This window comes from Periplaneta americana, chromosome 12 (genome assembly GCF_040183065.1).
Source record: "Periplaneta americana isolate PAMFEO1 chromosome 12, P.americana_PAMFEO1_priV1, whole genome shotgun sequence".
Lineage (NCBI taxonomy): Eukaryota > Metazoa > Arthropoda > Insecta > Blattodea > Blattidae > Periplaneta > Periplaneta americana.
In genome coordinates, this window is record NC_091128.1 from 160,213,016 (window position 1) to 160,226,134 (window position 13,119).

Consider the following 13,119-nt stretch of genomic DNA (forward strand, 5'->3'; position numbering starts at 1 on the left):
CGACAGCAGTTTTTCCAGTTTGCAGTTTTCAGTTATTAAGTCAGTGAGTAAGCCAGAGCAAGCAAGCCAGACTTGTGTGCCGGAGTTCGACTCGAGTGTGCGTCCGCATCTGCGTCAGCATCCGAAGGCCTGAGTTCGAGTGCAGTGGACCGCAGTTGGAGGGACCTGAGTTCGAGTGCAGTGGACCGCAGTTGGAGGGACCCGAGTTCGAGTACAGTGAACTGTCTCTGAAGGTCTGTGGGTCGAGATACTGTGAACTCGAGTGACTGAGATAGAAGAACTGTGAACTGAGAACTGGTAGTTCTGATTTGTAAATATTAGTTAAGATTAACAGTACATTGTTGTTACTAATAAAATTCACAGTATGATGCCGACATGTTAACCATGAGAGCGCGGCGATAATAGCCATTTTAATCATCTACGATTTTCATTTGTCCTTTCAGATTATGCATTGTTGATTGTCATATATGGAAAGTCCCATGTTGTAATCATAATATAACCAGCAAGAAATTTTTTCTACTATCATAATAGCTTTATAATAATAAATTAATATTATCCATACCCAAACGAATCAGACTGTAATTTTGGAAAATAAAGAAATAAAGTGAGCTCGTGAGAAATTTACAAGATTATGTTCATCCTGAGTTTTAGTGCTGTAAAGTGGCAACACTTCCTTTCTGGATTGCCACATGATATCTCAGTCTGTTACAAGATCTGTCAACTCGTCTCTCGTCGACACCTTTTTTGTTTGACTGTTACTGTCAAAAACATTTATCTTGAATGCAATATTTGTAGTCCCAAGAGGAAGTGGACAAGTTCCTGTCAGTGCCCCATCCTTTCGAAGAATTTGTCCCTCGGATACTGAACTACCACGAGCTGTCCCAGAACATACCGTGCAAGGCCGAACACGTGGTGACGATGGGGATGTACGAGATGCGGCGGGACGACTTGATTCAGACCATGGTGACCCAGGCCAAGGACCTGAGGGACCAGTTGCTGGCCCGCATGACTCACGACTACCAAGTTTTGTGCAAAAAGTAAGTATTTCTTCGTCGTCTTCGGAAGCATAGGCGGACATGAATACAGGCTGTTACAAAATAAACATTACAGTGCTTCCATTCCTCAATTGAAGGCTCAGAGCCAAAGGCGACCAATCCACAATTTTGTATTGTTCATTATTAAGCCTTTTTTTCAAAACTATACATTGGTGTTATAGATTCAAGATATTTTTTTTGTATTTATTCAATGTAGACCAATTAATAGTACATTATGCAACGAGCCTATAATGAAGGTAATTAAGAAGCGAGTATGGATATTTATGAAACGAGCGCAAGCGAGTTTCATAATTTTTATACGAGCTTCTTAATTACCATTATAGGCGAGTTTGATACGACTTTTTATGCTCGACCATATTTCTAACTTGATATTATTAATTTAAATTGTATCTGACCTTCAGCAATGTTCCGTATGTTGTGAGATGTGCGCAGACGCGAAAGTATTGATTATTTCCGAGGAACAGATATCCACATTGACCTTGCTAGGCCATAAGAACCTACAGAGATAACATTGAAATTAAATTAGACATTGAAAAACGAGATGACAAATTGAATTTATTTGAATATTATTTACAATTAACGCTAATTATTATAGTAACAGAACATAACGTTCTGCGACAGTATTGGATTTCCAGCCTCCGTGACTTTTCGCTAATTCTCTTTCGATTGCATATCCGAGAATAATCGATACTTGCGGTTTTATAACGGTAGAAAGCTGACCTGTCATTGGCTGAACAGTTGTAACCTGAGTCGTCATTGCCTGAAAGACCTGACCTTTAATGAGTAGGTGTACTTTAATGACATGCATTAAAGGTCTGCTACCAGGTGTATAATTACTACGTTTCGGTATGGTCGAGCATAAAATAAATTGTGAAACCAATCATTTTTGTCAGGATCTTTTTAATTTCAACTCTTATTTACTCATTTTGTAATTATGGGTTAGTTGCCTTTGGCTCTGATCCCTTCAATTGAGGTAAAGAAATATTCAAAAATTTAAAATAAATTTCATGCTCGACCATGCCGAAATTTAGTAATTATACACCTGGTAGCAGCCCTTTAATGGACCTCATTAAAGTACACCTATTCATTAAAGTTCAGGTGTTCCACCTATCAGAAAATACCATTGTAGCAATATGAAAGCGCAAGTATCGATTATTCTCGGATATGCAATCGAAAGACTAGACTCTCTAGATTATATCAAGGTCAATGTCGAAATTTGTTTCTCGGAAAAAATCAATACTTTCGCATCTGCACACATCTCACAATTTACGAGGTATTGCACAAGGTCAGTTCCGCTCCTCAGTCAGATAAGAACATGAATACTTATGAAAAATTTCAAGTTAGAAATATGGTCGAGCATAAAAAGTCGTATGAAACTTGACTATAATGGTAATTAAGACGCTCGTATGAAAATTATGAAACGAGCGCAAGCGAGTTTCATAAACATACTCGCGTCTTAATTACTACCATTATAGACTCGTTGCATAATGTACTATTATAGTCCAGACACATGATTTGAAGACATTAATTCGTCAATTTAAACACAGAAACTTAATCAATAAACAAAAGCAAAAAAAGATCTTTTGAATTCAATATTTTCCAACGTTAATAAAATATTTTCTAACGTTAATAAAAAAAGAGTTCATAACTCAGCCAAGGAGAAACTGGAAGAAAACGCAAAACCTTACTACAAGTTTGAAAGTGGCGACAAATCACGCCGACGAAACTAGTTACTAAATTAAAGTATACTTTATTAAGTTTCGTAAGTTTAACACAGTTGTTAATTTAATAAATTTTAATTAGCCATATAAATTGGAGGGCGTTTGGAAAAATAACACACATTTTCAGGAGAAACAAAAAACTATCTGGCATGGGTGTTGTTGACACTTCAGGTATGAAATTCACCTTACCATTTCTTAAGGTGTTGTAGAAACTTGGGAAAACTGAAGTACATTTATAACTTAAGGAGTTAGGTACAGCTTACAGCAGTAAAATTTTTGGAAATATTCAAAAATTTTTCCTCCATTACTGTATCTTATACAATAATGAAAATTAGTATGTGTAAAACACTGTCCTACTGCTATATGAAAACAAATATTTTTACGATTAAAAAAAATATTTACATTTTTATGTTTATTTATGTTTGTCATATCTACAATATGATGCAAGATCACTTCCCTGCCTTCGATAGATTGTTTGATAAAAAATAAATTCATTAAAAGTTGTCAAATATCGGTACTTTCTTCTAAAGTAAAAAAAATATATATTTATTAAGGAATGTAGTTGAAAGAGCATGATATTGTAAATATTAGTTTCAGCAATAAAATAAAAGTAGAGAACATTAAGAAGTTAACAAGTTTATGAGCTATGAGGGAAAGCTTCATCACTGCACACAAAACTGCTATTATTTTGAATTTTGAAAAAATATATATATAAATAATTTTTAAAAATCGTAAATATATTTTTTTTTCTATAGCAGGACAGTGTTTTACACATTTCAATTTCCATTATTGTACAAGATACAGTAGGGAGGAAAAAAATGTTGAGTATATTTCTAAAAATGTTACTGCTGTAAGCTATACCTAACCCCTTAAATTGTCTCATAGAAATACATGTGTAAATGTAGGTAACTGCGGACAATTGTGTTTTAAGGAAAAATACTCTGTTGTGGCTGAAGTGTGAATCTCCTTTAATCTTCTTTTTCTTTATTATATCCTGTTTCTTCTCCTTTCGTTACTTACGTTCCTTCCATGGGGTTACTTCTGCAACTAATACAACAATTCATGTGCTAAAATAATTTTCTCTGAGGTGGCTTTTGCCGCGTACATAAGAAGCAGTACTGCCAGTCCTCTACAGTTTTAAATTATCGTATGGATAAATGTTTCACGATGATATCAATTTCTTGGCTTAAAAATCGATAAATTAAAAATTTAAATTATTAAATTGGAAAAATGATATTAAAGAAATTACCCCTAAACTATATTCAGCTTGTTTTGCTATTAGATCTATGCCAAAGATAGTAGGCCTAAATATAAATACCTTAAAAACAATATACTTTGCATACTTCCACTCGATAATGAGTTCTGGAATAATATTCTGGGGAAATTCCACAGATAGTAACAATATATTTCTATTACAAAAAAGAGTAATTAGAATAATAGTAGGTGCCAAATCTAGGGAATCGTGTAGGACTATTTTAAAAAACTACAAATAATGCCCATGGTTTCTCAGTATATCTTTTCACTAATAATCTTCCTCGTATGTAATCGTGAAAACTTTGTAACTAATTCAACAGTTCATAGCATAAATACACGTCAAAAATGACTTTCATACTCCATCAGCAAGTCTATCGTGCTATCAAAAAGGAGTGAGTTATATGGCAATAAAAATTTTAATAGCCTCCCTATCGATATAAAAATGAAACTCAAAACATAAGATTATTTAGGGCCAAGTTAAAGAAGTACCTAATTTCTCACGCCTTCTATTCTGTAGGTGAATTCATGACATTCAATAACACTTAATGAAATTGATACTAAAACTTTGTGTTGTACTAGTAGACTATATTGTAAATATTGTCTGTATATACTGCGTGTTCAGTTCAAAGTGTGTCATGGCTCGCTGTATGCCGTCATGTGGCTAGCCGATGAGCCTAGAGAATTCAATCTTCCTACACTTCCGCAAAGGTGTATTACCTGTGTGCCAGAGAAGTTGCCTACCAATTCCGGCGTTCATTCTGAAGAGTTCATGTCGATACGTACGATAACGTCGGTAGTGGCAGGAATGTGAACTGTTTGGAAACACGTACTGAGGTGAGTTTTTTTCTTACTGTCGGTACATGGGGAGAGGGTTAAGACGATTACTTAGCCTATGTATTTGTTGACATTAACTTCGACGGCCAACATGGACACGGAGCATTTGATTTGTGTTGTGGAATGTTGCCGTATGTAACCGATGATAACATATACACTGCGTACGACTTGCCCGCGCAAAACACAGTTCGAAAAAAGTTATGGTAGAACACAGACCGTACAGACCGCCATCTGTTGCTACGACGTTCAAGTTATACCGTACACGTTCTCAAGTTCAGATTGAACGCCTTGAATAATAGGCAACTTCTCTGGCATAAAAGCTTAAACTTGCATCAAATCGCTGACTCACAACAGTGACGTCATGACACACTTTGAAATGAACACCCAGTATTTCATCTAGACTGTGACTATAAATTAAGACTTTATAATAGTATTAAGTTTTTTGACTTGTTCCATATTCTAGCTGTAAAGCAATGTATGAATACCATGGAATGTTAATAAATACAATACAATACAATACAATACAATACAATACAATACAATACAATGGGATATTTTGTAAATGCTATCATCGTCCTGGACAATGGCTGTGTTCACAAAAAAAAATGTCTTTGGACTATGATTGTTTTGTGAAAACCACTGAAAATTTCCACCCCTATAACACAAAACTATTAACAATTATTTCAGTAGATGGCCGCTGCAATACGCTCACCATATGCTTAATATCTCAATTTTGCATTTTTTTAATATCGTTTCTTTTTTAACTCTTCAATTGAGGACCGATTTTGCAAAACTTGGTAACCACAAAATTTGCAAAATTGAGATTTTGATGAATTCGTTAACATAAGGAAGACCTCTACATGATATTCAAAGCGTCTTAGTAAAATTGGGTTATTTCTCTTCATTGTAGTGTGTCCAAGTGTGATCGTTTTTTCAAAACTTGCTTTCTGCTATAAGTGAGAGATACAGCAAAACTTGCTGACTATAGTGTTTTGTCTCTCCTGTAAAATTTAGTTATTTTTTAAGTTAGCAAGTTTTGCAAAAACGGTCCTCAATTGTTCAATCAGAATTATTAACTGTTTTAATCCATCGGCGTCTTGCAGGCTTGGAGAGGAGTACGAAGCTATTGCAACCAAAGCACTAACCCCACCCAACAACACGGCAGAGCTGATGGACTTGATTTCATACGTACATAAGATGGAGAACGAGACCGTGTTTGTGATGGAGGACCGACTGCGCGAGATCGCCAAGTACCTGGTGTTCCTCGTGGACTACACGTCCTTCACGCCAGTCGAGGTCAAGCAGAACTGCACCACGTTTCAGTGGTACCTTCGCATGCCGAGTGTCTTTGACGAACACCGCCAAATAGTGGAAGAGAAGACTGCCGAGTATCAAGATTTCCTTAAAGTGAGTTTGTGCAGGTCTTGAGGCCGATGTGGTTTGCATCACTGCTGCAAAGCTGGCTTCTTAAATGTTCGAGCGACTACCACGCTTAGAATTATCATTTGACTCAGACTGGCAGAAGACTGTAGGTTTTGAGAAGTATGAAAGTCCTTAGAATGGTTTGCATTGGAAGGCTAGATTTACGGGATGTGAAAGAACTGGAAGGGTTCAAGGTAAAATTCACCAGCCATTTCTCGTCCAAGTCAAATTTAAACTCTGCTAATCACCACCACTATCACCATCATCAACTTTATCTACGAGTATCATCATCATTATCTACAATTATCATCCTATTATATGTATTTTTTCACACTGCAAATGAGTATATACGCGGTGGCAGCGGTAACTAATTACACTCAATAATGACTTACTTACTTACTGGCTTCTAAGGAACCCGGAGGTTCATTGCCGCCTTCACATAAGCCCGCCATTGGTCCCTATCCTGAGCAAAATTAATCCATATTCTATCATCATATCCCACCTCCCTCAAATCCATTTTAATATTATCTTCCCATCTACGTCTCGGCCTCCCTAAAGGTCTTTTTCCCTCCGGCCTCCCAACTAACACTCTATATGCATTTCTGGATTCGCCCATACGTGCTACATGCCCTGCCCATCTCAAACGTCTGGATTTAATGTTCCTAATATGTCAGGTGAAGAATACAATGCGTGCAGTTCTGTGTTGTGTAACTTTCTCCATTTTTCCTGCAACTTCATCCCTCTTAGCCCCAAATATTTTCCTAAGAATCTTATTCTCAAACACCCGTAGTCTCTGTTACTCTCTCAAAGTGAGAGTCCAAGTTTCTATTCTATATCTAGCTAGTTCTTTTGCTACTAATGTTACCCCTCCTGTTCTATATAGACTTGTAACATTCCAAGTACCAAATCTCAAAGCCTTATTCCTTTGCTGTGATCGTGCGAGAGAATCAGTCCCATTCCGAGGCTTATTTGAAGGATTCGTAACAAGCTGTTTTTTTACGGTGAAGGGTTGTTAGCCCTTCGCCCAACCCCCATGCTGGAGGACCACCCCTCATTGGCTGTCCGCGACTGCTTATTCAGTATACTCAATAATGACAATTAATAATAAACACAATTAATAATAATAATGATAATAATAATTAATAGTAATAATAGTAATAATAATAATAATAATAATAATAATAATAATAATAATAATAATAATAATAATAATAACTGGGAGCATCTTAAATTAAATGATGTACGATCACTTAAAATAACATTTAAAGTAAATCTAATTTGTATCTTAACCTTAAGTTCGAACTAAAACCCACAAGTATGATATGTTCATATCTGCACAAGTACCTTTCAGTATTACACTCACTGCACTGGAACTGCGACACATTTCACTGTTCAAATACTTTGCACTGCCACTATAAACTATAAAGCTTCACTGACATAAACATACTTCACTTACACAACACACTTCACTGACAGAACACACTTCACACTTCACTGATACAACACTTCAAATAACAAAACATCAATTAGACCCTTTAAATAGTGTGTATAATATACTATCGTCTATCAGTAAAGTCCTTAAGCCTATCTTTAAATATATTTTTGGTTGGTAAAGCCTTTAATAAGTCTGCAGGTGAAGCATTCCAGTCCCTGATAGTACGATTGAGAAAATAAAACTTTCCAGTGTCCGTCCTCTGTCCTCTTTCCCTTAATTTTTATTGTCTTCCTCACAGATGTTGGGTGTCGCACATTAGAAACGGAATTCAACATTACGAAATGATCAGAGTTAGAAAAAGTTTTAGTCAACAACAGGTAGAACTGTTGGAAATCAATCAACAAAATTAATTAAGCCAAACAAATCATGAAACCAACCAAATACCAATCAAACAAGGTTAACTAAACCAACCACAAAATGATGAGCCAAACTAGTCAATGAATCAAGCAAATTAAACAATCCAAACTAACCAACAAAATCAACCAAATGAAATGATGAAAAGAAACAAATCATAGCAATTAATTAAATACCAATCAAACCAAACTGATCAATCAATCAATCAATCAATCAATCAATCAATCAAAGTTTTATGCCAGATAATTGTTAGTGATACATCAGTGTGTTCAGGGAGATAGCTTTTACTTTTCTAAATTGGCTGCAAAAGTGTATCTGTCGGATACAGGGAGGAGAGCCATTAATCCTTCCATTGAAGGCTTTAAGGAACCAACCTGGACAAATACCCAATGTCCCACCCCTACCTTCCCGTGGTGCAGCTGTTAGTAAGCATAATTTTACAAGCTGAACTAAAGGGAGGGGCTACTCATCAATTAGCACTGGTTAGCTTGATGAGTTAATGACTGAATTTGGTATAATTTTCCTCTATTCAATGCCTAATTCCCTCTTTACCCTTTCCTATCCAGTCCTCTGACTGAACTCTTACTTTCTTCGACCCTGACGGCATTAGAGCATTCGAGGCCTAGGGGTTCATTTCCCTTTCCTTCCACCTCTTTCTACTTTTCTGTTCCTAGTGCTGACCTGCTATGGCACTAAAATCGTCCTCCAGTGGCTTAAGGAGGGAAAGCTGGTGATCAACAAGATCTCCCAGCTAGGTCCAATGGACCCGTCGACCAACAGCAGGTGTGGTCCTTCAGACATTCTGGGGGTTGTGCGTGAATGAAGTAGCCACCAAAACGTTAAAATATGGTGTTCACTTAAATCGGCTACAACTTGCCATTTTTCACATCTGTGCTTCAGTGGCTGGTCATAATAATATCTTTGAAAAATATTGGAGTGCAAGAGGTCAAATGACTTTATTGTCAAACGCCTGGCATTAGAAAACAACAACAACAACAACTTTTCTAACCTTAATTTTGCAGTTATATTTAAATATTTACTTTCTGAACAACAATTTCGGCTGAATTCTGATCAAGTGGAAATTAAATAAATGTACGTGCTGTGTTCTTAACTTGTTCGCACTTCACCTTATTAAAGCAATTGCTGTACTGTGCTAAATCTCTTTTTCAGGCACGGATCAAGAAATTTAATGACGACTTGGAATCGTATGAGAAGCAACTGGAGGAATTCAAGACTTATGGAAACATGGAAGAACTGCCCAAGTATCTGAAGAAAGCACAGCATCTGGACGCGCGGATACAGGGGGCGCTGGACAAGATAGATCGCTTCAACGAGGAGGAAGTGGCTTTCAACTTCGAGCAGTCCCAGTATCCTCTGCGGAAGAAAGTAAAGCAACACCACTTCACTTTTAGAGAGCAAAGCTTCACTACAGCTAGCTAGAAGGTCTGCTGATCTGAAGCTGCTCTAGGGACTGAGTTCGAATCTCGCTGCCTGATTGACAGTACCAGTACCAGTATGGTACCAAGTATTACACAATCAATCTCATCAGTAACTTCCAATTAAGGGGCGTTTTCACAAAACTCGTTATCTACAAAATCTTGTTTTTTTTTTTTTTTTTCAAGAGAGCTCTTTTCTAAAATACACAACTGTAGATACCGAGTTTTGAAAAATCTCTTTTATTTCAAGATCAAATTACTGATATACTTACTAACTTTAGCTTAATTCTGATAGCACCATTGGATTCTCCTGACCAAAAAACATAAGGATATGCTAAAACCTCAAAATCGAAAAAAAAATGTAGATAACGAGTTTTGTGAAAACGCCCCTCAACTGTGAATTCAAGTTCGGCATAGTATTATAAGTTCTTTCAGGACAAGACTTAGTAGACTACTGACCTGAAGATATACACATTATGTGTTTTAGGGTTTATTATTTATTTTGCGTGGATTAGAGCTGCTCGTTCTACAGTATTATGAAGTATAGTAAAACTTTACGAACTTATTTTCAGTTGGCAGACAAGCTGAGTCCCTATAAGAAGATGTACGAGATGGCAAGTGAATTTATTTCGAAGCACGACTTGTGGATGGGCAGCCAGGTCGGGTCTTTTGACCCCGATGAAATAGATACTGAGGTGGGGGCGTGTTACAGAACCATTTACAAGCTGGAGAAGGTGTTCGCCGACCAGCCCACAGTAAATGCTCTGGCAGTCACGGTGAGTACCAGTGTGTGTCCTTTGATTGCAAGAAATGTCTTAGATTGTATAATAATTATTATAGAACTTCATTTATACACTTTTATGGCGTATGAAGAGAAAATATACGTAAGTGAGAAGAACATATAACTGAAATGGCATTTAATATAATCTGAAACAGCATCTGAAGACTGTATGGGGAGAACGAGTTGAGTTAATTTAGTACAATTTTAACAAGATACATTTAAAACTTCATACTTAATCCATCTTTGAATCTATAGTAAAATACTCACATGTACAACACATATTCTTGAATCTTGTAAGATTACTATATTTCTAGAAAATCTTAGCTCCTTACAGTTAAAGCTGGCTGATATACAGGCTGTCCCATAAGTCTAGACCCATAGGAGAAGAACACAATGCAATTACAGGATCTGTTCAGAGTGTTCGCCATTGTATTGCATACACATTTCCATTCTTGCATCACTTTCTGAATTTCAGTCGCGGAAGTTTCCCGACAAGCATGCACAATGCGTTCTTTGAGATGACGAACATTCTGAATTTTGACTTCGTATACCTTGGCTTTTTAGATTGCCTTGGAGGCCATTCCACAGTTCCTTGGCGTCCGATCCAATGTTCAGGAAACTGTTCATGAAGGTACCGTTGCACTGTTCGTACATAATGCGCAGGTGCGCCATCCTGCTGAAACCATTCCGGGAAGTCTCCTTCTGCGCTCAGTAGGCTTGGAAATGCTGCTTCTTGCAACATCCTCAGATACGTTTCACTGGTTACCGTCTCGTCAAAAAAGAAGGGACCAACGATTCTGTCTTTCCATATCCCGTACCACACCATGACTCCTTGATCGTTTGAAGGAATGAACCAAGGAGGATTTTGTGGTGACCAGTATCGGGTGTTCTGACGGTTGATTTCCCCGGAAACATAAAAGCTTGCTTCATCAGAGAACAGAATGTGTGAAGAAAGCATTTGATTATTTTCGCACTGTCCTTCTGTCCATTCACATAACTCCATTCGCCTATCAAGATTACGTTCACTTAAATGGGTACCCATCAACAAAATAATTTTTATTCGCTCCTCCTTACTCAGTGGCATCATTTACCTATAACAGCAGGAAATGTAATATGAGTAACTCCTATTGGTCCAGACTTATGGGACACACTGCTTTTTAAGCTGCAGTTGAGAAAATTTTACGACATTGACTCACTTGTTGTTCCAGTATGATCTTCAGTAAATAACATGTAGATTATTTTACAAAAAGTCAGTTATTTTGGATTGCTTGTTCCTAAGGAATAAACCATGCCCTCATATATTGTGATAAGTGTTTCATAAGTTGTACAGTTACGTCATGATATGAACCGCTCGGAGCAAAAGTGGTGTAAATCAAAATTGGGTAATGAGGTTTAAAGTAAAAATTCTGTAAAAAAAAAACAGCGCAAAGTAGCAATTAATGTGTCCTTGCTGTCCACTGACTACTAATATGTGGTACAGTCATTAAGTTCTAATACTGAGCGCATAGTGGCGTTGTGGTGCACTATAGCGCATAGGTGGCGCCATGGTATGATACCTTGTCAGTCTCTCGACCCAACAAGAGACAGTTGAGTGCATGCACTGTAAGCAGAACTACGGTCTTTGTTGTGACGGTGATTTGAATGCGCACGTCGGAACCCGAGATGTCACATTTTGAGCAACGGGCAAACATCAAGTTCTGCCAGAAATTAGGCAAAACTGCTGCCTAAACGTTTCAAATGATGCAGCAAGTTTACGGTGAGGACACTGTGAGTCGCAGTGTTGTGTTTAGGTGGCACCGACGTTTTTTGCAAGGAAGAGACAGTTTGGAAGATGATGTGCGTACTGGTCGGCCACAAACAATTCGAACTGAACGCAAGATCCAAGAAGTTGCAACGTTGGTGCGTGCTAACCGCTCCCAATCGGTAGACGATATCGCAGCAACAGTAGGGGTCAACCATGGTACTTGCTACAAAATTCTGTCTGATGACCTGAACATGTCTCGTGTTACCCAGCACAGTGTGCCACGAATCCTGTCGCAAGACCAACGTGATGATCGCATGACGATTTGTGGTGACCTCGTCAGTAGTGCTGACGATGATCCGACGTTTCTCAACCGGATAATAACTGGAGACGAAACTCGGTGTTTCCTTTACGATCCGCAACTGAAACGACAATCCGCCACCTGGAAAACGCCGTTATCACCACGACAGAAAAAAACCGCGACAAGACAGGTCAAAAGGCAAGGTGATGCTTGAACTGTTATTTGATTCAAATGAAATTGTTCACATGGAATTCACCCCAGAAGGTGCAACTGTGAACAAAACCCGCTACAAAGAGATCCTTGGCCGTATACGAGATTCAATTCGCCGTAAGCGACCTGAGCTATGGCGTACAAAGAATTGGCTGTTGCTACATGACAACGCCCCTGCACATCGCTCTGTCCTTGTCCAAGAGGAACTTGCAAGACAACAGGTGACAGTTCTTCCACATCCTCCGTACTCACCTGATCTCGCACCATGCGATTTTTTTCTCTTTCCTCGTATGAAAGCAACCCTACGTGGGCGTAGATTTCATTCTTCCGAAGAGGTCATGACTGCCACAAGAGAAGCCATACGGGACCTTCCTGCCAACATCTTTCAACGGTGCTTCCAGCAGCTATACCAACGTTGGCAAACGTGCATAACGGCCAACGGAGACTATTTTGAGGGAGGATGTGGTTCTGTTTAAATGTACGCCGTGTTATGCGGCATCTTGTGATATATCCAG

The 13,119-nt window shown here is 38.0% G+C and overlaps 1 protein-coding gene across 1 annotated transcript in view; it reads left to right on the forward strand.

Moving 5' to 3' along the window:
• Dhc36C (Dynein heavy chain at 36C) overlaps positions 1-13,119 on the forward strand; it is a 152,725-nt gene that overhangs the window by 16,471 nt on the left and 123,135 nt on the right. The window contains exons 6-9 of the mRNA XM_069842371.1: positions 796-1,037; positions 5,968-6,271; positions 9,306-9,521; positions 10,144-10,347. Of these exons, the coding sequence (XP_069698472.1) occupies positions 796-1,037; positions 5,968-6,271; positions 9,306-9,521; positions 10,144-10,347 (966 nt within the window). The remainder of the gene's footprint in view (positions 1-795; positions 1,038-5,967; positions 6,272-9,305; positions 9,522-10,143; positions 10,348-13,119) is intronic.